Source organism: Enhydra lutris, unplaced genomic scaffold (assembly GCF_002288905.1).
Source record: "Enhydra lutris kenyoni isolate GAN:26980312 unplaced genomic scaffold, ASM228890v2 scaffoldscaffold17, whole genome shotgun sequence".
NCBI lineage: Eukaryota > Metazoa > Chordata > Mammalia > Carnivora > Mustelidae > Enhydra > Enhydra lutris.
The window spans coordinates 50,834,396-50,861,715 of record NW_019154101.1 but is presented as its reverse complement, the minus strand read 5'-3'; the positions used below and the strand labels follow the sequence as shown (position 1 = coordinate 50,861,715).

At 40.8% G+C, this 27,320-nt stretch overlaps 1 protein-coding gene across 1 annotated transcript; it reads left to right on the top strand.

The window, feature by feature from the left end:
• The first annotated feature begins 913 nt into the window (after window positions 1-913).
• Window positions 914-27,320, top strand: LOC111147690 (T-box 18). The gene is made up of 8 exons (XM_022503915.1): window positions 914-1,220; window positions 2,383-2,587; window positions 4,791-4,892; window positions 8,005-8,176; window positions 15,070-15,237; window positions 18,550-18,614; window positions 24,635-24,729; window positions 26,308-27,320. The coding sequence occupies exons 1-8, from the start codon at window positions 914-916 to the stop codon at window positions 27,030-27,032; spliced, it is 1,839 nt and encodes a 612-aa protein (XP_022359623.1). The 3' UTR covers window positions 27,033-27,320.

The window sequence follows — 27,320 nt, the reverse complement described above, 5'->3', positions numbered from 1 at the left end:
GCGCTACTAAATGCGGGAATGTTTAAATGAGAAAAGACGGGCCTGGTGGCTGTCAATTGTCCCCACTCAAAAATGTTCTGAGTTGTAGCAATATTAAGTGATAAAGGAGTGGGACTGGAGTTTAAAGTTTCTTGGAAGATTCTTGATATTCTAACTTGGTGATATCTCGCTTTAAAGCCAGGAGGAGCCTCACCCTTCCTAGGAATGGGTGAGGAAAACTAGAGACTCGGGCTGGAGTGGGATGTGGCAGCCAGAGAGACTGACCGGGTTCAGCGCCCGGGGCTGGCACTTCCAAGCCAGACGGCGGCGCTTTTCTCTCTCCCTCTCTCTCTCTCTCTTTTTTTTTTTTTTTTTTTTGAGACCTTGTAAGGAAGTGGGCGCGGACTGTGCGCTGTCGGCGCCGCCTGATTGGCTGGACTTCCCGGTGATTGACAGGGCCCCAGACTCCACCCTCGCCACTTTATTGACACTAATGAGCAAGTTCTTCCCACCGCTCTCCTGCCTGGAAGTGCTGACAGATCAAGGCAACAAATTTCAATTACAATCCCTAATTTGTGTCCGCAGAGTGTTTTTTACCCATGTTAGTCCTCTCTGGCGCATCAGTCGAAGCAGATCTTGGAGCAGCAGGAGGAGGTGGAGGGGGTGGGAACGAAGGAGTGCATCAGTGAGAGAGCGCGCGCGAGAGACCGAGGGAAGGAAACTTGGCGGGCGCGTCGCTGGTTCCTCGGATCCCAACACAAGCGAGAAAGAGGAAACGCCAAATTTGTTTTTGCCCGCGGCAGGGAAGGGGGCAGATCGGCCTGCGGGAGGCCCCGAGAGTCGTTCAGATTTTGGTGGGAGAGTAGAGCGAGTGTGTACGTGTGCCCGCTTGAGTGTATATGCGTGAGGGGCGGGCGGGCGCCAGGCGGCGGGGATGGCCGAGAAGCGGAGGGGCTCGCCGTGCAGCATGCTAAGCCTTAAAGCGCACGCCTTCTCCGTGGAGGCGCTGATCGGCGCGGAGAAGCAGCAACAGCTTCAGAAGAAGCGACGAAAGCTGGGCGCGGAAGAGGCGGCCGTGGCGGTAGATGACGGAGGCTGCAGCCGCGGCGGTGGCGCCGGGGAAAAGGGCTCCTCCGAGGGAGACGAAGGCGCTGCACTCCCGCCACCGGCCGGGGCGGCATCGGGGCCAGCCCGGAGCTGCGCCGACCTGGAACGGAGCTGCGGCTCCCGCGGAGCCGCGGGTGAGTCGGCCCTTTCCCGCCTAACTTCTTCCTGGCGCGTCCCTCCCGGTCCCGCCCGGCCGCACGGCCGCGGAGAACCTGAACTCCTGCGAGTTTAGGGCGCGCGCGCGCGCGGTGCCCCTCGGTGCCTGAGGCAGTGCACCACCAGCGCTTTGGCCTTGGGTGTCCGCGCGCGAAGTTCACAGCAGACCTGGCCGCTATCGCCGCTCAACTCAGGTCGCCCTCCCGACGTTTAAAATGCAGCTCCCAGCCCGGCTTCTCAGGCTGCCGCCGCCCACTCGGCGACCCGCGCCTTCGGCCGCGGCTCTTTGAGGCTTTCGGCGGGGCAGGTCTGTGCCTTCCGCATCTGCCTCCCTTGGGGTTCCAGCCAATGGGTGCTCTTTTTTCTTTCCTAACTTTTAAAAGCAAGGGGGTGGGGGGAGCGACTGCATAACCCCCCCGAAACCGGAACGAATGCCCTAAACAGTTTGGGCAAACCAGGAAGAGGGAGGCGTATTTGCAAACGTGGTTTCCCGAGGGGTAGCTGAGCCCTTCCCTTCCCCTCTAGATTCCCTCTGCCGAGGCCGTCGGCCCCGGTGGGCTTGCTTTTCGCGCTCTGCTCGCCCCTTCGTTGCTTGGCTAGGGTGCTAAGGGCGGTCGGGGAGTTTGGCGCGAGCGGAGGCTTAAGAGTTTTCTAGAGGATGCCTCCTCCCGGGCCCAAGGCGAGGGGCCTCGGACGCCTAACGGGAAAGGAGGCCCAGGCACTTCGCACCAGGGAGCCGGACGCCAGGCGGTTTCTCTGCGTGCGTTTCGGGTGGCCGGTGTGTCGGGGTCTGCAGTGGGGCGCTGGACTCGGGAATCCATCTCAGCCTCAGTTGGCCATGTATCCAAGACCCCGGCGGCGGCGCGAACTTATTTGGGGCCTTGACCCGGCAGAGGCCCGGAGGGAGGGGTGGACGCGGCCCTCATGCCTCCGCGGTTCACGGTCCTTGGAGGCCTCGCTGGCACGTCGAGTCCCTTCGGCTGGCAGAGCGGGTGTTTACCCCGGGCCTGTTTGTTAGAAGAATCCAAGGCACGAAAGTTCCCCCTTTTCTCCTGGTCCTTCTTCGTCTCCCCAGCAGCCCTCGGGGGTCAGTCTCCCCACGAGCCCTCACCGTTACCCCTCTTTGCCTTTGCTGCCCAGGCGGCTGTGAGGACGGGTTCCTGCAGGGCGCTTCTCCGTTGGCGTCCCCGGGAGGATCCCCGAAGGGGTCCCCAGCGCCCCCCCTGGCACGGCCGGGGACCCCGCTGCCCTCGCCGCAGGCCCCGCGGGTGGATCTGCAGGGAGCAGAGCTCTGGAAGCGCTTTCACGAGATCGGCACGGAGATGATCATCACCAAGGCGGGCAGGTAAAGGGTGATCTGTCGCCAACGCCCGGGCCCTGGTCTCACCTTACCTCCCCCCGCACCCCCCCCACCATGGGTTAGGAAGGAGAAGGGTCTGCAGAGCTGTGGAGTCTCTGGTTAGCATTTTTGGACAGAAAAGACAAGGCCCGGGTTGTGGTTCACTTTTGAGACTGGCGTTGCCCGCCTACAGCAGAGTGATGTCGGCGAGGGGCACAGCCCCGCGGCGGTCTTGGACTTTAGGGGAAAATCCGCGTGGCCGCAGATGCGGCTGCGCCAGAGGCTGCAGCTGATACTCCGTGTGCTGTGTAGTCTCAGATTCCTGGTTATGTATACGTCCGTCCAGGCATGTGTTTAGGCTCTAGTTATCTTTTCTGGAACTACTGAACAGATGACTTCCCTTAACCTTCCCCACCCCTTAAAAAAAAAAAAAGAAACCTCAGTTTACTCTCTAGAAAACTATGGTTTGTTTTTTTTTTAGATTCCAGACTTCCAGGCTGGTTCTTTATCAAAAGATTTCCTAGCAATGTAAGAACGTGATGTCTTGTGCTATTTTGATATTATACTGGAATGAAAAGTTACTGGAATCATCAGTAATACATTATAATCCCTGCAAAAATAATTACCCGTTTTTTAAAAAACCATTCCGTTTGTAGATCCGGTTACGTGGTTATATATATATATTTTTCTAAATGAAATCCAACACATTCGTCTCAATTTGCTGAAGAATACTAAGAAAAATTGTAGGAAGTTATATGTATTTTTTGAAATTGTGAAATTTGCACATTCATTAGTTAGTAAAAAATAGATTTGTTGGCCAGATACTATTAATCTGAAGGAAGCACAGAAATATTTGCATTTTAAAGTTTTCAGTTCGTTTAGTGCAGTGAAATCTATGAATAATAATCTTCCTTAAAAGGAACTTTAAAAAGCACAGCAACTCTTTCAGGGAGTACACATGGCAAAAACCTGGATAGCATAAAAGTATCCAAACTTATTAGAAATTACAAAAACATATTTTATTGAATCCATATGCTACCTTCTACGTTTTCACAGAGCTTTTATTAATGATCCAAATTCAGTCTTCAACAACACAAAGCAACAGTTGTCTTATAAAGGATGTAGTTAAAGACCTTTACTCTTTATCTTACAGGTGCACTGAAATAACACTAAAACAGCCAGCATATTAAACTGTTCTCATGCCTACTTAGGAATAATGGACTTTCTTTTCTCTGGAAGTGGTTTTTAGTGGCATTATTGTTATAGAAAAAATTTTTGATAAATAACAGTGCTAAAATTTGTGTTATAAGGTTAAATTAGCAAAAATTAAATTAACTGGAAGGGTCCTAGACATAAATCATTAGATGGAAATTAAAAAAAAAAAGAACTGCTCTATTTGTTTTTCATATACAATAATTTGCTGTTAGATTCTTGCTACTGCATCCTTTTTAAAAGATAGCCCGTGTACTTTAGCATCTCCTTTGATACGCAACTCTGGGAAGCCTAAAGAAATGCAGATTTTTATTTGTTTTAATTAGCAAAGTTTTGAGTAAGTGTGGTTAAATAGGAAAGTATTTCCAGGGTATAGTGGGGGGAGGAATGATTTGGTAAATATACATTGTGTTTAGTTCTGCTTTCAATAAAGAAGTTTTACTATACCTTTCAAATTTAGAGCAACTTTTGCACTTCACCTTTACCATGCTGCAGACAGGAAGTCCTGTCTCAATAAAGAACATATTGTTTAGTTATAGCATGGCACATTGGCTCCTTGTGGTTTTTTATAACCCTTTTAAAATTTCACATTATAATATATTTTATCACTTGTACAAATTCAGATTTTCTATTTCTACTTTGGAACATTTTTATCATTTGTATTATTGAAGTAAATATGCTCATTGATTTTTATTTAAAAAACAATCTGCTTTTTTTTCATGCCATTACTCCTTCAGTGTAAAATTCTTTTTAGCTGTACTGACATTTCAGTAAACACAGTGCATGACAGGGTACAGCAAATTACATTTAAAAGCCTCAGTTTTGATGCATCCTGTGTTCTGATTCTTTGAATTAACGTTATCAAAGTGAATGCTATAAATTTGTCCATATGAAAAACCGAGAGGTTTCCAGGGGTTTCTTCGCTTATTCATTCTCCTTGCTTAATCACAAACAAAAACAAAACCCATACCCTCTTTCCTCCCCTCCGTGTGCATAGGCGCATGTTTCCAGCAATGAGAGTGAAGATCTCAGGACTAGATCCTCACCAGCAGTATTACATTGCCATGGACATTGTGCCAGTGGACAACAAAAGATACAGGTACAGTGATCCGATGGATACAGCATGATAAGAATACTCTAGGATTTTCCAGGCTGTGCCTATTTCATCTGTGACAACCCTGATGTTTGTTTCCAGAAGCCTGTAGAATTTCTAGATCTATAACCCAACTCCCCGACAGTTCCAGTAGCCCACGCGGTGCCTTCTCTTGCATTAAATGTGGAAACTTAATTATTGTTTTGCTTCTAATGGATACAGAAATGTCCTTTAAGTATTGAGAACTTTAAATGGAGGCTAGTTTAGGGTTGCTAAACTGTGTCTTTTAAAATGATTCACTCTTCAATTAGAATTTTGGAGGAAATGTTAAGTTTGTAGGTATAGGTAATATTCAACGATATGTTTCGTTTTCTTTGTGATTATTTTGAACTTTAAATAAATTCCCTTTTTCTTGTTGTGTTCAAAAATCGTAACTGTTGGAAGGCTCTTTTCCTTTAATTTTAGGAAATTCTTGAATTTAGAAAGATAAAATCTCATAATTCATTAAGCTATTAGGACATCTTTAAACTGGTAATGAATTTGTTAATTTACTGTTGGTTTTTGGTTAGTAGTTAATAGTAGATTAAAAAAAAGAACATTGTAAGATTTAGATTTTGAAAGAGGATGTATTATCTGGATATCAAGTAAAGTTGGAAAAGACACACATTCTTCAGTTTCAAACCAACCTTTGCTCTTTTTCTTTTGCAAGTAAGCAAATCAGCAACTTTCAATGGACAATGCTTTTTTACTTTCCTGAGGAGTTAAGAATGCTGACATTTAAAAAGAAATTTTGAGTAGAAGATCAGAAGGTGCTTGCTTTAAATTTTGGTCTTGTTTCTATTTTTTCTTTCTTTCTTTTTTTTTTTTTTTTACTTTTTATAAACAGCTAGAGCAATTAGTAAGTTTTTAAATGAAGTCAGATTTGATTTTTATCACTTTTTAAAACTTAGGGAGGTCCTTGTTTGAAACAGGCTTACCAGTGTCAAAAGTATACAGATTTAATTAGTACAGGAACATATGGAATACTAAAAAAATGGGTAATAAAAAGACAGTTTTATTGTTTGTGTTTTGTATTGTATTGCTTATTTTAATTAAATAAGTCATTAGAGAGTTTGCTAAAATTATCTATTACAAGGCAGAACCTAGAAGGCACTGTTTAATCTTGAAATATACTTGGTTTATAATCTTTATTCTAATCTGGGTTTTGTGTTGCGAAAGATAATGTAATTCTTAATGAGCTCAGACATTAGTCCTTTCTCTTCCAAATTTCTTTCCTGTTTCTCCAAATATCTTTCATGTATTTTGGATGGTTTATTTTACATAGTTGGTTCTTATTATTCTCACATAATGCAAGAAAAATGTCAAGTATTGGTATTAAGATGTCAGATTTTAAAAAAGCAAACTGTAAATCATAAATTTGTTTTCACTTATAATGCTTTCCAAGAAATTTGGTTTTAGCAATTGTATTTAGAAAGTTTCACAGAGAATTTGTAACATGTAGCATTTATTCTCTTGGTGGGTATGGATTTTTGAACTGTTGAGTATGCATACTTTCTCAAGGTTTCGATAGAGCATATTACTCTGTTTATTTTGGGAATAACTATAGTACAGTTTTTCCTTGCATTTCTAAGATTTGCATTTTATTTTCTAACTTTTAGCTGTAGTAAAAAATAAGTTTTTGGTTTATTCTCTGCTGTCAAAGAGTGGTATTTGGTCAAATTAAAAGTGCTTGTGATTTGTTGTGAGGCAAAATTAATATTCACAGGAGCTCATGCACTTAGGAACTTATTTACTGAAATTATGCCATACCAATTCAGGGAAGCTTTTTAAAAAATTATTCTCAATTTTGTGATTATGTATTTTTTCCCAAGAAAAGGAATTAAAGAATAGAAGGGATATTGAGCTCAAAAGAGAGTGAAATATGTGACATTAGTTGAAACAGAGGGCCTCACCAGAGATGTTATGAAAATGTTTCATGCTGTTTTTTAAAAGAAATTTGCCTACTACACATGTAGAATTTTATGAGAATATCTACAAATTATTGCTTTAAATTGTATGTCATGTCTTAAAATACAAATGGAAGGAAAACACCTAGGTATATAACTTCATTTTATACCCTTTTCTAAGTGAATCATCATATACTAGTTTCTAGCTTTTGAATTAGTGAATTTTAAGTTAATAATAAATGATAACCTGAATACACGATTAAATATTATGATATTACCTGAAACACTGTTATTTAAATGTATTATTCTTGTAGAGTCAATATATTTGACACATATAAACAAACAGAAGAGGATGTTTGGTCCCTTAATTAGAAAAATAATATTAATCAGATATACCTTCATTTTCAAAGTTTGACGTATATTTGATTAGTGATATTTGCAAACTAAAGACTTTTCTTATAAGTGTTGAGAAAGAGAAATTTAGGAGATAAAGACCTACATTTTTGGATTATACAAAAATTTTAAGTTAAACTTAATGTATTATCTCCAATTTTTATTTTAATAGAATCAAAAATATTCTAAATGATCATAGCTAAAACTCTTTTTCTAATAAAATGAAAGTTATGGAACTTTTGACAATTTCCCCTTGCCTTTCTATCATCTACCTAATTCGTTTGTACATTGATCTACCTAATTCGTTTGTACATTGCCTAAAATGGAAAGTGGTCTTAAAGAAGTGGGACACTTAAAGGTATAACTCTCAAGTATTTTTGAGATTTACTTAAAGGTGAGCTTGACAACTTTAAGCTCGACAGCAATAGTTTCTTCCTGTCAATGGAATATCCAGATGTAAAATGGAAAATACCAGAATTCAGATGGAATGTCTAATGTGAATAAGTGAATCATAAGAATTAAGGTACTTGAATTTATGGAGGTGATAGTGTGCATAAATCCTTAACACATCACTTACTCTGAGAGGTCAGAAGGCCACTGCTGCCCCAGAGAGTTTTTGAAGAGTACTTGAAATCTTATTTTATATGTATTGGATGTAAAGAGCAAATTGTTGTTTCTCAGACTTAAAAATAAAAGATACACAGTTTGTCAGATTCAATGGACTTGGAAATTACCAGAAAACAGTAGTCTGTACACTGAGCCTTGTCATTGCCTTGTAGGTATGTTTACCACAGCTCTAAATGGATGGTGGCGGGGAACGCAGACTCCCCTGTGCCGCCACGGGTGTACATCCATCCAGACTCGCCTGCCTCAGGAGAGACTTGGATGAGACAAGTGATCAGCTTTGACAAGCTGAAGCTCACCAACAATGAACTGGATGACCAAGGCCATGTGAGTAGATGGCCTCCCTCATGTGCCCCCATGGAGTGGGGGTCGCCAGACCTATACCCTGTTTGACCAAAGGGCATGAATTTCTCTCTGAAGTTTGTTGATCAGCGTGTGTCTAATCTGTGCAAAATCAAGGTTGTCTTCACAACAGAGATAATGACTGTTGCCAGAAGCGTCTCCTACGAAACGCGTGATAGGTTAAAACTAGATACTGCGTTTGTATTGAAATCATAGAATCTCAGGCAGACATTGTTAGCCAAAACATTTGTTTGAAAGACTATGAGGTGCTAATTATTATGCTCCAAATGTGAATACTTGACAGTTGGGTTAACAGGGAGGATGGTTTATTGTGTCCTGCCTGCATTCGGCCCTTTTCCTAGTTGAAGCTCATTGCTTCTCAGTAATGGCCCAGGTTTACACTATTTGTGAATTTCATCTGCATGTTCCCTGCTGTTTTGTGATGGCATCTGATGTGTTTAAATATGTTACAATAACAATTTCTTTTAGTCTTAAACCTGCTGAAACATGATTTATAAGTCAAAGTCAGTCATTCCAATAATACAGTGATTTTTAACCCCTTATTGTTTTGCAATATTATTCCTAGGCAAAATTTCTACGTTATTATTTTAATATAAGTAACTCTGGATACACGCTGATTTCCATCGTAAGCCAGCATTTCTATTAGGCTTTTGTTATTTGAGAGGGTTTTGGTTGAGGCAGGATTGAAATGCCTTTTGTAGAGTTAGTGTACATCATACATGCCAACTAGTTCATTTCTCGAAGGTTGACATATAGTATATTTATGAGCAAATCTTTTAAAACAAAAATGCAAACTGTCATGAACTAGTAATAAAGTTACGATGGGAAATGATTTGCAAGTTGCTAGACAGTATCTTAAACAATTGGCCTTAATAAAAATATCCAAGTATGAATTTCATTGTGGTACAAATTCAGTATCTGGATTTTTAAGATACATCTATCTTACATTGCTTTTATCTGTTGCCTTTTATGATTTAAAACAAAATCACAGAAGTATCAACATAGATTTCATTTCTGAATCCAACTCCATGCCCTATATTTTAGTACATTACTTCATTTTTTTTTTTTATTCTTTATGTACATAGTCAAGTAGTAACAGTTGCTTTTCACTTGACTTCAGGGAAGGAGCACTAGTTTCTACTGTTTCATTGAGGGAGCTGGCTGTACTTTGCCAGCATATTCATTGAGGGGGTCTTTTGTTTTTGGAGTAGAAAATTTAAAAATAATGCCATTAAGTGTGACTTATTTTCAAAAGCTTAAATATCCTCTACTTTTCTAAGTTCTACAGTTTGAGGACATATCTTCTAAAGAGGTAACTGGACTAAAAAATATACCTGTCATAAATAAAGTACACTTCTTTAAATAATTTAAATTGGGGTGCCTGGGTGGCCCAGTTGGTTGAGCATCTGCCTTCCACTCAGGTCATGATCCCAGCGTCCTGGGATCAAGCCCTGCATTGGGCTTTTAGCAAAAACAAAAAACATATAGCAGAAAACAGGCAAAATTTAGAGAAATGTATCATCTATCAGTTAAATTTTTCTTTTAAGGTTGTGGTGCAGGTTGTAATACTTTAATACAGGGAGGTAATTAATGAGTGTAGAAACGAAGAGACAGATATATACCTGTCCATTTTGGAAGGAAGAAAATTGCTTTTACACCTGGTGAAAATGTATGAATCAGTTGATTCTAGAGGAGAATATAGGAGGAAAAATGCTCTTTTCAATTATTTATTTAAAACATGTATTTTTTGAGACTTTGTAAAAGGTAGTATAACATAAAAAGCCATAGTCTCTGCCTTCAGTGATCTAGTCTAGATGGGGAGAGAAGACGTGCACACAGATAATCCTGCTATTGGCTCGGAGAAGTACTGACGCCACATTACCCCAGCCAGGAGAGACTGGGAAGGTTTCATGAGGAATGTGTCTGTTGTATTTATTTACGCCATTTGATGACCCCCAATGAGGTTAGATTTGAGATTAGGAATTTGTTTCTTAGTCCACTGTTGATGTGATTCAGCATCTAGGAAGACAGTAGTCCTGTTCTGGTGGGACTTTCTAATTCAGTTTTATCATTTCCTGATGCGGAAACCTCTCAGGGACTCACCCCTCTGCCATCATATGGTTGAGGGTCTCCTGCCCCCCGATATTAAAGGAAGCACCACTAATTTCTAATTAATCAAGCTGTAGACTCAAATGAGAAGTGATTTTCTAATTTACTTTCTAACTTGCTTTCTTACTTTTTTTGGCCTCTCAGTTCCCAGTTCTCAGCACCTGGGTGGCTCAGTCAATTAAGCATCCGACTCTTCATTTTGGCTCAGATATGATCTCAGGGTTGTGAGATCAAGCCCCATGTTGTGCGAAAGATACAGAAGCATTAAAATAGTGACCTGAGAATGGCATGTAGACATGGGATTTTTATTAAACAGATGTGTTTAATGTAGGAATCAAGTCCTCACAGGGCTGTGACTGGACCTAGACCTGTATGAAACATGAACTTACAAGCCATTGGGTTTCCCTCAGTGTGACTTCATCTTCCCAAATACCAGGGATTGCTTAGAGAGGAATATTGGTGAGAATCTCGAGTGGAATGCCCTATAAGTCCACAACTAACCACTGAATGTTGTAAAGACTTGATCATCTCTGCTTACTCCTTGGTGAGTCTGTAGTACGCTTTCTGTTGGATTGTATACAATCTAAGCCTGGTCCTTGGGCTACCAGTGTACAGACAGTTAGCATGCTTGGGTAAGCTAGCTCCTTCTGATCGTGTTCATGCTTCCCTTTTCATCTGGAATTTGTTGTCTGGAGGGAAACATTTAGATGAGCGTTTCCCTAAGAAATTAGTAAGGGCGCCAGGGTGGCTCAGTCAATTAAGCATCTGACTCTTCATTTTGGCTCAGGTCATGATCTCAGGGTTGTGAGATCAAGTCCCATGTTGTGCTCTATGCTCAGCGGGGAGTCTGCTCAGAATTCTGTCTCCCTCTTGAGGCCTCTATCCTCCCCCCCACCCACACTGTTCTCTCTCTCTCTCAAATAAATAAATAAATCTTTAAAAAATTAGAAGACGTTTAATGGTGTCTTTAAACCTTGGCAGGGCTCATAGGTCTCAAATACAGTGCTGGGGTGCTTCGGAAGGAAGCATGGCCAGTCTGCCACAGTCAGGGGACTTTCTCAGCTGCTGAGGAGTCAGTGACATAGAGTCACCCCAGCTCTAAGTTTGTCCTCATTGTCTTCCCCTTTCTCCTTGAGAATCAGGTGGGGAGGGATGGTGTCACAGGGGGGATTGCCAAGATCTCCTTGATGGAAGGAACTTGGAACAGCTTGGAGATCCAACATGTTTATGTTCATGAGCATATCAGTTTGGGTCTCCGAGGCTTGGTTTTCTCATGTGTTGTGTTAGAACCAGAGAATTCTGAGTGAATCAGGTGAGCTGATGAACTTGAACATGCATGTGTATAAGGAGTGTTTCACACACAGCGCATGTGAAACAAAACCAAGACCATCTTGCTACGGAGCTTGTGATCCAGTGTTACTGTCTTGACCCCTGCCATTTACAGTGAGTCAGCACCAGGTGTCATCAAGAATGCAGGGAGCCAGGGAGCTGCTCCTCCTTGGCCCTTTGCTTGACTTGTTCCCACACCAGCATTTAGGACATCTAGAAAATTTCCAGAGTCAGGAGGTGATGTTTCCTTATTGAGTTGTTCTGTAAGGCACAGCTGGTTTGTCTGTCAACTTCAGGCACTGTAGGCCCTTCACATTAAACATAAATAATATCGGGGCGCCTGGGTGGCTTAGTGGGTTAAGGCCTCTGCCTTCAGCTCAGGTCATGGTCTCGGGGTCCTGGGATCGAGTCCTGCATCGGGCTTTCTGCTCATTGGGGAGCCTGCTTCTCTCTCTCTCTCTCTGCCTGCCTCTCTGCCTACTTGTGATCTCTCTTTCTGTCGGATAAATGAATGAAATCTTGAAAAAAAAACAAACAAACACACAATATCATACTTCTTTTGACTCAAAACTAGTGTCTTTATAGTGGATAAAACATGTATTGACCTGCACATGGGACAACATTCTTGTGTTTATAAACATTAGTCTATGTGACTATCTGTGTTACGAGGTAATGCCAAAAAGAAAAAAAAATCCTCCTTTTAAACGGAACAGAGAGCATGGAGCATGCAGATCAGAAAAATTATTTGAGTTTCAGCGTTATCATTGTGGTCTCCTTATTTATAAGGCCAGTAGTTCTCCTAGTTCTACTTGTTTTATTAGATATGTTATTGACCACTCATCATTATAAGTTTGATAGATCATTAAAAAGCAAATAATGTCATTTTATACAGGAGAACTGAAGCTTGCTTAGCATTCCCAGAAAACATCCGGGGGTATAATAAGTTCTGATAGGTAATATTGAAAGCCTGTTATTTTGCTGGAAAGATCCCCAGATTACTGTCCGCAGTTGCCCTTTAATGTGCAGACGTAGGCATACATCAGCTATTTCTATACTCTACCCCAGTATACCCCAACTTATGTCATTTTGGAAATTCTGTAAGGATAGAAAGAAAGAAATAAAATTTAAGTATATATAGCTATACGGAGAAATCTGCTTGAGAGAACAAAAACTTCATGAAGCAAGAACCTGTGTTCATTGACAAGTAAACAGAAACCCAAGTCAGTTTTGTTTCCCTCAATCCAAGTCAATTTATTCTAGTTTTCTGAAACTAGCTATGTACTTATTTTTGTTTGACATCAAGTAGCTTTCTCCAGTTTCTCTTCTACTGTGGAATTTGCTGATCACTAGAATCATCAGAATAAATCTTACACCTATGTTTTTGAGACTTTTTACCTGACTCACGTAACCAGATGTTCATGTTACGTTATGACCTGGTGCAAACACACACAAAGAAAACAGATCCTGTTCTGCAAAACAGTACTTATCCTGGGGCGCCTGGGTGGCTCAGTGGGTTAAAGCCTCTGCCTACAGCTCAGGTCATGGTCTCAGGGTCCTGGGATTGAGCCCCGCATCGGGCTGTCTGTTCAGCAGGGAGCCTGCTTCCCACTCTCTCTCTACCTGCTTCTCTGCCTACTTGTGATCTCTGTCTGTCAAATAAATAAATAAAAATCTTAAACAAACAGTACTTATCCTTACTGTAAGGAACATGCTTTATGTTTCTACTTTATCATTTTGTTTATTTAAAAAATTTCCAGTGCAACCTTTTCAATTGATTTTTGTGAGCCATTAATGGTTTAGTGAAGTTCTGTCCTTTTTTTAGACCTGAAAAGAAACTTCTAGAACTTTCACAGTCATGTGTGTATCCACAGGCGACCAGGAAGGCTATTGTATTCTCTTATCCTTTCCTTATACTTGTGCTGCCCCTCATCGAGCATGGTGGTCTGTTGTTTTGTTCTTTTACCCTCAAATTTTCTATTAGTGGAAGAGATGCTCGCATAGCAGATCTAATGACAGTGCCCACCAGACCTGCCTGATGGGGAGGAAGACATCCTCTGGTGGCTGCAAACACATTCTCCACATATAGGGTTATTTGTTTTGGGCCTGACCAAATATTCAGAATTTGGCTTTGTGAAACTGCCCAGATCCTGAAAAACACGAGGTAGTTCAACCACTGTGTTTTAGACTTTAAGGATCTCTCCTCAACACTCCCACCTCCCCAAACGTGAATTCAAGTCGTGTAACTCAGGGAAGTCACAGCTCCGTTAACTAAACTCATTGATGAATACCTCAGTGTGGACTCCCAGCAGCAAATAGACAGTTTCACTGGGTAAGGCTTTTTTTTTTTTTTTTTTTTTTTTTTTTTTAATTCCATATCGTATACCTTGAAAACATAAAAAGAAAAAAATTCACCCATTATCCCATTATCTAGAGATGATCACTGTATCTTTCTGTGGGTCCTTTTTACTGTCTTCATGTCATTGCGATTGTTTATAAACAACTTGGATCACTTAAAGTTTAAAAAGAAGCATTTTATTTTGTGGTTAAAAATGTCCCAAACAGCACTTAGTAATGGCTGAATAACATCTCTCCCATTGTGTGGATTTTCAGTTACTTAGCCAATCTACTCATGTAAGTGGTTTATAGTTTCTCCACTGTTGTAAGATGGTGCGTTGCCCGTCTCTCTGCATGGAGTGCTTTTTTTTTGGATTTGAATTATGTTCTTGGATAAATTCTCAGAAGAGGAATCATGGGGTAGAAAGTAGTCAGATTTCCCTAGAAGAGTTGAGTGCAGTAGTTTTTCCATGCTCAGGTGCCTGGGTTTGGGAAGTTTCCCTCTGATGCAGACATGGACACTGGGTTCTACAGGCAAACCAGGGATGTCATAAGCCACATACAAGGCAGACTCTTGGGTATCCTTAGAATTCTTTTTGCCCTTGAATAGACATGTTGTTGTCACCAGTGGAGGAAAAATGTTCTCTGAAGAAACCCTTGGTGCACAAATGCTTGTTTTTAGGTGATGGGTATGGTGGAATTTAAATAATCATTTCAATCTCATTTTTAGTTTTACTGGTTTGGACTCTTAAGTTCCATGTGGTTCACTGTAAATAAAATGCTGATGAATTTATTCTTATATTTGCATAAACAGAAAATTAGATGTTAAGTTCATGGGTTCATGGTTGTACACAGTGTTCCACCAAAATAATTATTTTTTTTCCTTTTGTATTTTCATGCATATTTTACAAATAACTTCTTAGCTCTCCCTTTCCAATTTTGACATACTTTGTTACATTGGCACTTTTACATCCTTGGAAATTTTCATTTCCAACTGGGATTTATTTTACACATTAAATATTTAGTCATGGTGTTGAGATTGGGCAGAAGTTGTTGATATATTTGGCTTTCTTTCCTTGATACAGATCATTCTTCATTCTATGCACAAATACCAACCGCGGGTCCATGTCATCCGTAAAGACTGCGGGGATGATCTTTCTCCCATCAAACCTGTTCCATCTGGAGAGGGAGTAAAGACATTCTCCTTTCCAGAAACTGTCTTCACAACGGTTACTGCCTATCAGAATCAGCAGGTATTGTTCTCAGAATCGCTATCTTTCTAGACATTTTGTTTCAGGTGTCAGTGGAAAGCTAGCTATCCTTTTCACTGTATCTAAATGTTATGAAGTGTCATAAAGTAAAGCATTTGCCATATAAGACATCCAGGATGTGTGTGTGTGTGTGTGTGTGTGTGTGTGTGTGTGTGTGTGTGTGTGCATAAACAATTTTTTTTATTTCATGATTCTCCAAGTAAGGCTACTTCTAGTGAGAATTTCTTTAGAAAAGAATGTGTCTCATGATGAATAGTATAGGTTTGCTTTCCATTTTGGGATGTCGAATCATGATGTCATAATTAAGATTAAAAATCATGTGGGGGCTCCTGGGTGGCTTTGTTGGTTGAGTATCTGACTCTTGATTTTGGCTCAGGTCGTGATCTCAGGGTCTGAGATTGAGTCCCGAGTCAGACTTTGCACTGGGCATGGAGCTTGCTTAAGATTCTCTCTCTCCCTCTTCCTCTGCCCCTCCCCCCACTCACTCTCTCTCTCTCTCTTTCATTACAAAAACAAACAAAAAACAAAAAAAATGTATATTGCTAGGAAATAGATATGTAGAATATGAAACCTGGATTGTATCATAGAGCATAAGATTTGATAATTCACATTGTCTTAAAACTATAACCCATGTATTATAAGAAATATTTCAGAAGCATTTATCTTACATAGTCATTTTGGTATATACACAAAAATGGCTATTTCTTCAAGATATGCTCTAATTGTGGGAGGATGACACATACGTTTATAGCCTGAGAGATCAGCAGTGTTGGAGTAATCTTTTCATAAAATTAATAATAATTTCAAAAGTGAAATATTTCTTTCTAATATATGTAAGTGTATGTATTTCTTTAAGGCTGAGTCAAATAGGTGGAAAATTGATTCAAGGCAATTTAGTCCATGCAATTATGGCCAGTTTTCATAAAAAATACTGATGTAGTTGAGACTGATGTGGTCTGTGGTAGACTTTTTTTTTCCTTTTTTTTTAATTTTAGTGGTCAGGAGAAGTATTTTTGGTTCTCCACTTCTCTTTACATTTATTTACATCTCAGTTAAAATTTAAGGCTTTATAATCTCTCGGCTGTGGTTTTTGTTGTTTTAAAGCTTATGAGGAGATTTGGATCCAGTCCCCTGCGTCTTCCTTGGGGGCTGGGAGGCGCATCTGCCCTCATCCATGTGGAGCTGCCAGCCCCACAGCTGAAGCCGTCCTGTCCTCTCACTCACATTGTTATGCTTTTACATAGACTTTGAGGAAGGAGCATGAAGTTAACCTTTAGAAGGATTGGATAATTAGGAAAATATTCTTAAAATATGTTAGATGCAAAAATGATTTTTTTTCTTTGAGGAAAAACATAACACATGAGGAGAAAAGAGCAGAGACATTCAGTACCTTTTAAGCAACCTCAGTTTATCTGTCTCTTTTTTTGTCTCTCAAACACAAACAGATTAACAATGTCAAATGTGTATTTTTCTCCTAGCCTCTGTGATATAATAAATGAGATGCAGTGGGCTTGTTGGTACATTTTGGTGACTAATACCAATGGACAAACTGACAAATCGATTAATAGGGTAAAAAAATTAGAAGAAGGGAAATTGATAATGACCAAATGCAGTGATGTTCATTTTTTAACTTCCTGGCTCCTATTTTAAGAACTCAGGGAAAATTGATAAGCAGCTTAGCTTGGTGGTGTTTAACAGCATGGGGATTCTGAAGCCCAGGGTCCCAGCCTAGGTGTATGGACAAGTAACATTATGATCACAGGAAACTTAAGCCTTGGTTTAAAAGAAAACATAAGATTGGGATAATAACTACATGAGAATAAAATGAAATATGCATATAAAATTCTTAGTACAGCATACATAGTATGCACTCAGTAATAAAAATAATGGCAATAGTAACACATCTCTATTTAGACAAGGCACCATTGTATAAATCTCTACTCTTTTTTGAAATCCTATTTTAAACGAACACTTAAAGTATGTAATGTTATTTAAATATTGTTTAAATGAACAAAGAATGAAGCTATAATGAACTCACAAGAATTCCTTTGGGATAGTAGAGGGGGATTATGAATGAGTTTTCAGAGATACCCTTTCTTTTCCTTAGTGTTATCCAATAGTGTTCATTTGTACTAAGCCAAAATGGCACTGTCAGAAGTATGTTCATTAACTTTGTAGATTCCACTAAACCAAAGAGCATAGAAAACAAAGCATGATGTGCTTCTTAGAGAACAGGCTGTAACTTCCGTGGGGCAAGGTGGAGATCTGTCAAGAAATAGATGAGATGTTGGGGCGCCTGGGTGGCTCAGTGGGTTAAGCCTCTGCCTTCGGCTCAGGTCATGATCCCAGGTCCTGGGATCGAGCCTCGCATCGGGCTCCCTGCTCAGCCAGGAGCCTGCTTCCTCCTCTCTTTCTGCCTGACTCTCTGCCTACTTGTGATGTCTGTCTGTCAAATAAATAAATAAAATCATAAAAAAAAAATGAAATAGATGAGGTGTTATTAGTGTCAATTACAAGATGGTATAACTAAAAATATCTTTTAATGGAGATTATTAGACCACTTGTAAAATCCCACCCCCAGATTTCTGTTTAAATTAAAACATTTATTTCTACTACATGAATAAATTTTAATCTCATTAGCGCCTTCCAGTAGTTGTTAGCTCTGGTTAGACATTCACTGTAGGGCTCTGACCAGGTCAGAACTCAACAGAAAACAGAGGAAAGAATAAAATTTTCAGATGAGAGCCATAAAGATGATCCAAAGAGAGACAAAGAAAAATACAGAGGCAGAAAAGTTAAAGAAGTGTGTATTACCTAAATCTGAAGAAGAGAGGGATGCATAGGGGCTTAATGGCATTCTGGTGTTACAAGGAACTTGACAAGGTAGAAGTTGGTTATTAGCTGTTACCCATTACCAAGAGGAACAGGCATTAAACCATGTGACAGCGTTAAAGGGAAGAGCTTTTAGTTCAGAGGGATTGTCAAACAAAGGACAGGTTATCAACAGATGATTCAGAATTTCCTTCTCTAGTGATATTAAATGAAAAACTGATTTAATTATAGAGTTTAAACAGGGGTGGGGAATTTTTTTTCATAGCAGATGAATGTCTAGGTGATTTCTGAAATTTTCTTCTAGCTTTGCAGCTAAGATAATAAAATACCTGAGAAATAGGGGAGAGGAACGCTTTTATAATTTTGTAATTTTGTAATTACTTGTAGTTCTTCCACCATTTCTGTTTTAATGGCCTTACTTGACATTTATAGTATTTGATAAGATTTTTTTGTACTCTCCAGATTACTCGGCTGAAGATAGATAGGAATCCATTTGCCAAAGGCTTTCGAGACTCTGGGCGTAACAGGTAAGACTTAGTGAAGAACATTCTGGTTCTGATAAATACATTCGACTTTTTGTTGTGAATTTTCCATTACAAGGTAAACAGTTAACCACTGACGTGGTTTTGAAATAATTTTCTGATGAGGATTAAAATTTGTCGGTACCGCTGGGCCTTGGATGTACTTTATTTTTTAGCTTAGTGCCATGGCCTGCCCATTCCTAAGGTGAATTTTGATGTGGGATGCTGGGTGAAAAATGCAAGTCCTCTGGGTGCACAGTGCATGCTACCTCTGAAGGGACCTTAAGGAAACCTGTCTCTCGGGCCCCGGGGCTTCGATATTCCAAGTCAGTAGCCTCACTACACCTGCTGTTGTTCTCTAATTTACTTAGTGACGTCACAACAATCTATTGATTCTGTCTTCGGAATATGATGGGGTTCCGTTCCCTCAGATTTCCAACTAGAATATGAAACTAACGCCCCATTACCAAGGGAGCTGATGTTCTTTAGTTTCCAAATTTGTCTTGGCTGCGCTGACAGCCACACACTTGTTTATTTTCCCTGTGTCGTGTTTTATGGTGTTTGTATAAGGAGGGAGAACAACCATAATGAATTCCACTCTGTTACTTTTATCAAAAAGCAGATCGCCGTTGTCTGTGTGCCATGGGCTTTTAATTTATGGATGTGATTCTATTCCAATAGAGTTTGGTGCAATATTTTCTAAGATAAGTATTGATAGTAATAGAGAGTAATAACAGACTAACGTGCTCCAGATGCCTTTTCAGGGTAAGACTTTGACTTAAATGTTTTTAAAGCTTTTAAAAAGAAATATTTGAGAAGTTTTTATTACTGTCCTCCAGAAATTATTCTAAGACTTCTTGAAAATTTGGTGTTCTCGAAAACTTGGTATAGGCTACCTCTATAGGAAGTTGAAAGCCCCAGTTGTTTTGTTTTAGGGACAGTTTGATTTAAAATTGTAGAGAGAGAACAGTCAGCTGGTAGTCTAGATTTTTAGTCTTCTAGCCGATTATTTGGGCAAAGCTGGTGCAGACAGAGATCTTTTCTCAGAACACCGCCAAGTGCTTGCAGAATATTCTTGTATGCAGGGACATTGTTTAAACACCACAAAGCATGAGGACTCGAATCCAGCTGAAATGCATTGAGAGTAGAGTAGCCTTTAATTTGGTGCAGGTACATCAACAAAACGATTAACGATAGCACTAGTAATTCCCTCTGGAATTCTTTATTCTGTAGGAAGATTTGCAGTATTCCTATAATACCTGTTGTCTGATATATTGAAATCATTGTCTTTTTAGATGTTTTTAATGTGAGAACAACTCTGCGTGGCTTTTGTTATGTTCCATTGGCTCTTGGTTAACTTTGCTGTCCAGAGGCATTTCTAAAAGCTGAATAATTTAGTAACTGAGAAGGTCACTCCTGAGGGACTAATGGGAGCCTTTGGGGTGACTTCTTTTCTACCTTGAGAAATGCTTTGATGGAATCTTCTTGTGGTTTTGGTGGTAGCAGTATAGTATTTGTTAAGGGTCTAGCATTTCTTTCATTTCATTATTTTTTTTAAGCAGCGAATACATTTATAAAAATCACTGAAACTCCATGAAGGCAGCTCTGAGGTTTGAGGAATACACAGCCAGGAACCGTGTCCAGGCTCTCCTGTAGGATTGACCTAGCAGACACCTCACTGCTCTTGACACTAGGGGAATCACACTGCTTGGATACCGTGGGTTCAGTTTTGAAGCAATACGTTTGAAAATATTTTAAAAGGTGTATTTGGATAGACACCAATAGTGAATAAACCTACAAACAGAAGTGAGCTGATAAGATGCATAGGAGAAGTTTTCAGGAAGAATTCTAGAAATGTCAGCATAATGAAAAGGCATTTGAATATGGTCAGTGAAGAGAATCAGTGGGATTGGTGAAAATAAACTACTAAGTCCCTTGTTGGGTATCATGAGGTCAGAATGCTAGCTTTGATATGAACTTTTTCCTTCCGTTTGTTTTACAAGGTGTGGCGTCTGTGGTTCTTGCTACTATTCTTTCCTGACCCTAAAACTTTTAAAAGTTTTAATGGACACACAGAACATAGGAATTATGTTTTAACACTTTTTAAATTTTGTTAAATTTTAAATTTTTTGTCCTGCTCCAAATGTTTAAACAATATCTTAGTACAAGAAAATTATGTTGCCTCTATATAGCTTTCTTATTAGTGAAATGAATAATTTTACTTTTTGTCTCATTAAAGTTAGTTTTCCTGCTTATGATAGGTCTTCAGTGCTCATTTTGGAAGGCTAAATATTTATATAATATTTATATACAATACTATTTAGAAAGCTAATTTTCATATTTTCCATTGATAAATGCAAAAACTCATGTATAGAGAAGAGGGAATTTGGTCAGCTTTACAGATTTCTAACTTATGTATTTTCCTTAAAAAAAAAAGTTTAAGTTATATGTAAGACTTGGAGGGTGCATTGGTGTTGCGGGCTTGGGAAAGGAGTGATTTTTTTTTTTTTTTTTCATATAAATAGAGAAGAAAGCCCATGAGAAAAAGTTCATTTTATTTCTTTAATACCCCTGGTCTGTTGTGTTATTGTTACTACTTTTCAATATAAACTGTTTTTATTTTTCCCCATATATGAAATAAGCAAATTAAGCTGCACAAGAAATAAACAGGGACTTGTATTTTTTTTTAACTTTATAAAACAATTTGCTTTAATTAAAAATTATCCCTTCCTGGTTATTTATGGTTCTACAGCCTGTTTTATAGGAATCAGTAGCTTCAGCCCTTAAAAGCTCTCCTGCAAGACATTTGCTACGTGAAAGAGAATTTATGTGCTGAGAATAGTTTCATTCTTCAGTTAGGCCTTAGATTTGACCCTATAAAATTTTTTACTCAGGAAGGTACAGAAATTTCTTTGCTTTAAATACTTCAGGAAAAACATAACCATTTTACTAAATAAACTTGGCCATTTGATAGCATAAATTAGGGTGGTGATAAAATGTGGAAATTGTTCAAAGGCATCTTGTATAAATTATCACCTTGGCTGCACTCCTACGGGAGGTGCCTTTTATCTTTCCTTTAACTAGATGGGAAAAGTCTCTATTACTGGAGAAAATGAAGGCCTTTTTTAAAAAGTCCAGATTCAGCTACTAAATATTTTATAACTGTTTCCTGCAAAATATCTGAAATCCTTTCTGGAACTTGCAGTGTGAAACAGCAGCCTCAAGAAAACTGTCAGTAGCTCCAAGTTGAATCACTTGTAGATATGTCATCTTTAGAACCTTCTCTTTAAAGCTGAAGGTTACATGTTTGTGGTGATCAGTAATGTCTCCTCAGGAATTGGGTGGATGGATTTGTCTTTGAAGCGTAATGGAGTTTACACTGCTAAAACACATAATGCAGTAACACTCGTCTCTATAGTTAATGAGTGTCTAAGTCTAATGGATGCTTATTAATTACCTCTTAGCAAGCTCCCCTCGAGACCACTCCATGACCACTTTGGTATCCTTAATATTTAAATCTAAGATTATTAAAACTCATCTATGTGGTAATAAAAACATTCTGTAGCATTTAGAAAAGCTTGTTTCTAGAAAGTTATAAAACCTGACACAAACTAAATAAAGAGCGATCAGATAGATGGTGCCCAGCGTTCATCAGTTGAGTATTAAACATAACCTGCAGGAAACATGGGGTTTTGGGACTGAACAAGCGGCCAAATGACCCCCAAATCAATACTTTAATGTGCATAATATATTGTTGAGTCAATCTGGCTTGCATTTGGCTCATAGTCAGCCACAGATATGATGTCTGGTTTTGGAAAAATCACTTAGGAACAAACAACTTTAGAGCTAGGAAAGGATGCAGAACTTTTGTAGTCTGCTCCTGACTTTGTGGGAGACTGAAGTCCAGGGAGGTTAAAACATTTACTTAGGGTCATACAGTGAATTTTAAGGAGTTGGAGCCACACCCCAGTTCTCCTGACCCCCAATCCAGTGTTCTCACCATGGAATAGTCCTTTCTCCATAGATCACTGATTACATCCAAAGCTAGATTCTGCACTTCACGCTCCATGCAGCCCAGGTGGAAGGCAGGTGCAGATCCACTTTGTGCCCTGCTCTCCCCTTTGGCAGCCCCGTACTAGCACCTGTGTGGGGCTGGTGATGGCTTTTGCAAGTGCTCCCACAGCAGCACTCCCTGAACTTGTGATTTGAGAGATGAGTCAGGTCCATGTGTAGACTCCTACGAGGGCAGTGTATGTATGCACACGAGCTTGGGCGTGCCCTCAGTACCACCCCCCACACACATACACTGCTGTCTCCTTCTAGCACTAAGTTGGGGTGGTGATGCTCCATGGAGTCATGAAGGACATTAGCACATCAATGGAGTCTATACTCTGAACACTCAGCATGTAAAACCTTAGAACAGTGGGCCAAGTTGTGTAAGGTGGTTTTATCTGCCATATCACTTACTTTGAGTGTCTGGAGAGTTTTCACCATGCTGTGTAGGTGGTAGGACTCTGGGGCAAGAGGGTTCCTCTAGCCTTGGGCTCATAGTTCTTGACTTAGGGATGCAAGGTACCCAGAAGAGGTAGCAAGTTGAGTGCAAGTGATTAAGGACCTGCTCTTTTTTTTCTTTTTTTTAAAGATTTTATTTATTTATTTATCTGACAAAGAGAGAGATCACAGGTAGGCAGAGAGGCAAGCACAGAGAGAGGGGGTGAAGCAGAGAGCCCAATGCAAGGCTCGATCCCAGGACCCTGAGATCATGACCTTAGCCGAAGGCAGAGGCTTAACTCACTGAGCCACCCAGGCACCCCTAAGGACCCGCTCTTGAACATTTGCCTTAAAAACAGATTATCTGTGTTGAATAAAACTGTTTCTAACAATCACAAGAGAAGTCTGAATATTGTTTGATACTCAGAATGCAGATATTTTCTACAACAGAGCTCTATGTTTTGTGAAAATCACAATGTTAAGATTAACAAATTGCTTAGGGCTTTGGTAGTTGAGGGAAGACTAACAAGGTCTTAAGAATGGGGCTAGTTGAGTGAAATGCCTCATTTCCAGAACCTAGAAGACTTAGTTTTTTTTATATATAAATATTATATAGTGATATAAGGAAAGAGGCACTCTGGATCACTTATAGGAGGAGACACATACATTTATATATGCAGAGTAGTTACCCTTGTTTTCAAACATATATAGATAGATAAATAGATATAGATAGATATATAGATATATCTGTATATATCATATAAATAATTTACAACCAACTTATCCTGTCTCTTTAAGTATCCATTCACTAAGTGTATGTAGGGACAGGAGAAGAATGTTTGATGCTAATACCAGAGCCATACATGGTATGGTATGCCGGCATGTGAGATCACCTTTCTATACTCCTCCTGCATGTTGGGCTGAGAGGTCAGTGCTGCCCCCCGACCTGCCTGGACTCCCTGTTGCTGAAGGGAGAGACTATCCTGGCAGCACTGGGTATGATGGAGATTGTGCCCCTCCCCAGAGAGAAGCTGCTTTTCTTTGGATGAGAGCTCTTCTAAAGCTGGCTACCAAGGGACCAAATGATGGACAGAAATGTCTCTTAAGAAAAAGCGGCTTTACAGGGTCAGTCTTTTTGTGGAGAAGCCTTCCGCATCAGAGAGAGAAGTAATGTTATGGGGGAGAGGGTGGATTCCAGATCACACCAGAGCCTTGGACTCCCATCAGCTAGGATGGGCCTCACCTGAACTCCTTAGCACAGAGCGACAGCTTCTTCTTCTCCGAGGTTGGCTTAGTTTTCTGAGAATGTTAACAGCATATCTTGGGTGGTTTCCATCATCCTGTGCTCCTGGTGACAGAATGGTAGCCCATCTCTGAAGCTTTTCTTTCTGCCTGTGCCAAGCTCTTGCCCTACCAATGTGGGGGGACACTGTCAACACCAATGAGGTGTTCTGAGCTGCTTATTACTGCCGAAAGCTCCAACTGCTCCTAATGAGGCTTCTTTTGTCCACCTCCATCCCAATCCTTCCATTTAGAATGGGTTTGGAAGCCCTTGTGGAGTCATATGCATTCTGGAGACCTTCACTACGGACTCTCACCTTTGAAGATATCCCTGGAATTCCCAAGCAAGGTAAAACACAAAGTCTCTGTGGTCATAGATGCAGGCGTTTCTTGACTGGAAGCTCAGGTGCTGAAAAATACGCTTGACGTCATTGGCTTCCACAATGGCGACGTCATCACCAACATCCTTTTGTTACGGGATCCATCTCTTTTCTGTGAGGAATGGGGATGGGGACCAGAAAAATGGCTCTTGTGGTCATAGGTTAAGTCTTGAATGTTTCAGACTGTCAATGTATTTCAGGACTTTTACCTCACCCTTAAATCTCTTGTTAGAATTAGAGCCAGACTGTGGGCTCTTGTGCCAAGCCCACCTCACAGGGAATCGCCCGTGCTGGTCCCAGTTCACCCTTTCTTGCCAGCTTCTGTCTTTGCTTCCTTCAGCAGAACGGCCTCTAGGCAGGGTTTGCCTGTTGGATTTATGCTGAGGAGGTCAGGCATGCTCAGGCAGACTTTCCTGGGCTCACCTCTGAGTGATTCCTCCAAGCTCAGGCTAGTGGTTCCTCAGAGGGAGCTGCATGCAAAAAGGATGACACTTCCTCCTCTGCTTGGTAGGTAAGACCCTCAGCCCATTCCTGCACTCGGGCTTTTTACGCCTGATCCTGCCCAGCACCCCAGTGACAATTAACATGCTGGGCTTTAGATAATTATCATTGACTGGATTGGGCTTTCTGATTATTTTGAGAAGCTGTATAAAACATAGTTGCTGGAGCAATGAAGGCTTTACAACCTGTCCAGTCTGTTGGAATTCTCCTCTCCCCCTAAGTTCTGTCAAGTTTGCAGACATCAATCTGCCAGCGAATCCAGAGAGTGGGAGATAGCCACGACCATCATTATTGTTTGGACACAGGGTCAACCACCCTCTCCATGTCACAAGACTGTTTATCTGGCAGGCCTCTGCTCTTGCACAAGTTTGTGATTCACCAACCTGTTTCTGGTTGGAAATGAGAGTTTTGAAGTTCTAGACTATTATTGCCTTCTTGTAATAGCCCCGTGTGGTCTAGCCATTGAGGCACATAAGCTTTCAGTGGGCAGCTGAAGATAAGTTTGAGGCAGCGTGTGTCTTTGACCAGTTTGGCTCTTCCTTTGGAATTCTTTCCATTTTCACGCAAGAAAACATATTGATCCAGAGCAAGGTCTGCTGAAGGAGTGAAATACGGAAAGAAGAGAGGTGATGGCTATACTTTTGGAACAAGATACAGAGTAAGATGTAAGTTATAAAGATGCCAGGGAAGTCAGTGTTTGTAATATTTATTATAGAAAATCAGAGAACTCGAGGAAAACTAATGGAGGGAGAAAATGTGAAAAATCTATGAGGCAGTGTCCTGATACCTTCTGCAATTAAGGAAAAAAAAAACAGTGATTGCCTTGGTCAAGATCATATGCCTTGGAAATATTGAGAGGATTTGTGTCTAAAATATTTCAGTCTGAATTCAGTTAAATTGTAATTCCTTGAGAGCCAAGACCCTCTCCTCTTTATCGTTCAATGTAGGCTTCCTTGTGACAAGCTGGGTCTAGCTCATGTTCACCAAACTGAAAGGAAAACATGGCTGTGGAGTCGCTGCTCTTTACATTTCAACTTCTTTTGTAGGAAATACAAGTTCCTCCACGTTGCTCCAAGGCTCTGGGAATGGCGTTCCTGCCACCCACCCTCATCTTTTGTCTGGCTCCCCTTGCTCCTCCCCTGCCTTCCATCTGGGGCCCAACACCAGTCAGCTGTGTAGCCTGGCCCCGGCTGACTACTCTGCCTGTGCCCGCTCTGGCCTCACCCTCAACCGATACAGCACATCCTTGGCCGAGACCTACAACAGGCTCACCAACCAGAGCGGAGAGACCTTTGCCGCGCCCAGGACTCCCTCCTACGTGGGCGTGAGCAGCAGCGCCTCGGTGAACATGTCCATGGGTGGCACAGATGGGGACACTTTCACCTGCCCACAGACCAGCCTTTCCATGCAGATTTCGGGGATGTCCCCCCAGCTTCAGTACATCATGCCTTCACCCTCCAGCAACGCCTTTGCTGCTAACCAGACCCATCAGGGTTCGTATAACACGTTCAGGTTACACAGCCCCTGTGCCTTGTATGGATATAATTTCTCCACATCCCCCAAACTGGCTGCCAGTCCTGAGAAAATTGTTTCTTCCCAAGGAAGTTTCTTGGGGTCCTCACCGAGTGGGACCATGACCGATCGGCAAATGTTGCCCCCTGTGGAAGGAGTGCACCTGCTTAGCAGTGGGGGTCAGCAGAGTTTCTTTGACTCTAGGACCCTAGGAAGCTTAACTCTGTCATCATCTCAAGTGTCTGCACATATGGTGTGATGAATCCTGGAAGTTAAAGCATACTCAGATTGGTCTAATGTATTTCCTTTTTCTTTTTTTCTGAAAGCAATATGAAAAGAAACTTATCCGTAGCTTGTAAGATTTACATATAGTAGGAAATGAAGGCTCCCTGAGTGTTTTGACTTCCTCATGGTGAGACTGTAATTATCTATGGTATATATGTAGACCGTACATAGCACATGGAGTTTTGCAGCCTGCAAAACCACATCCTCCCTCTTTTGTCCCCCCTATTTCATTTAGTTGCACAGAGTATTGGCATAAGTAGTA

What these genes read in the sequence shown, in the direction of transcription:
- LOC111147690 (XM_022503915.1), top strand. Translation starts at nt 914, where the DNA reads ATGGCCGAGAAGCGGAGGGGCTCGCCGTGCAGCATGCTAAGCCTTAAA. An exon ending in CGAGACTCTGGGCGTAACAG is followed by an intron (nt 18,615 to 24,634) that starts GTAAGACTTAGT and finishes CCTTCCATTTAG; the next exon opens with AATGGGTTTGGAAGCCCTTG. An exon ending in CCCTGGAATTCCCAAGCAAG is followed by an intron (nt 24,730 to 26,307) that starts GTAAAACACAAA and finishes CTTCTTTTGTAG; the next exon opens with GAAATACAAGTTCCTCCACG.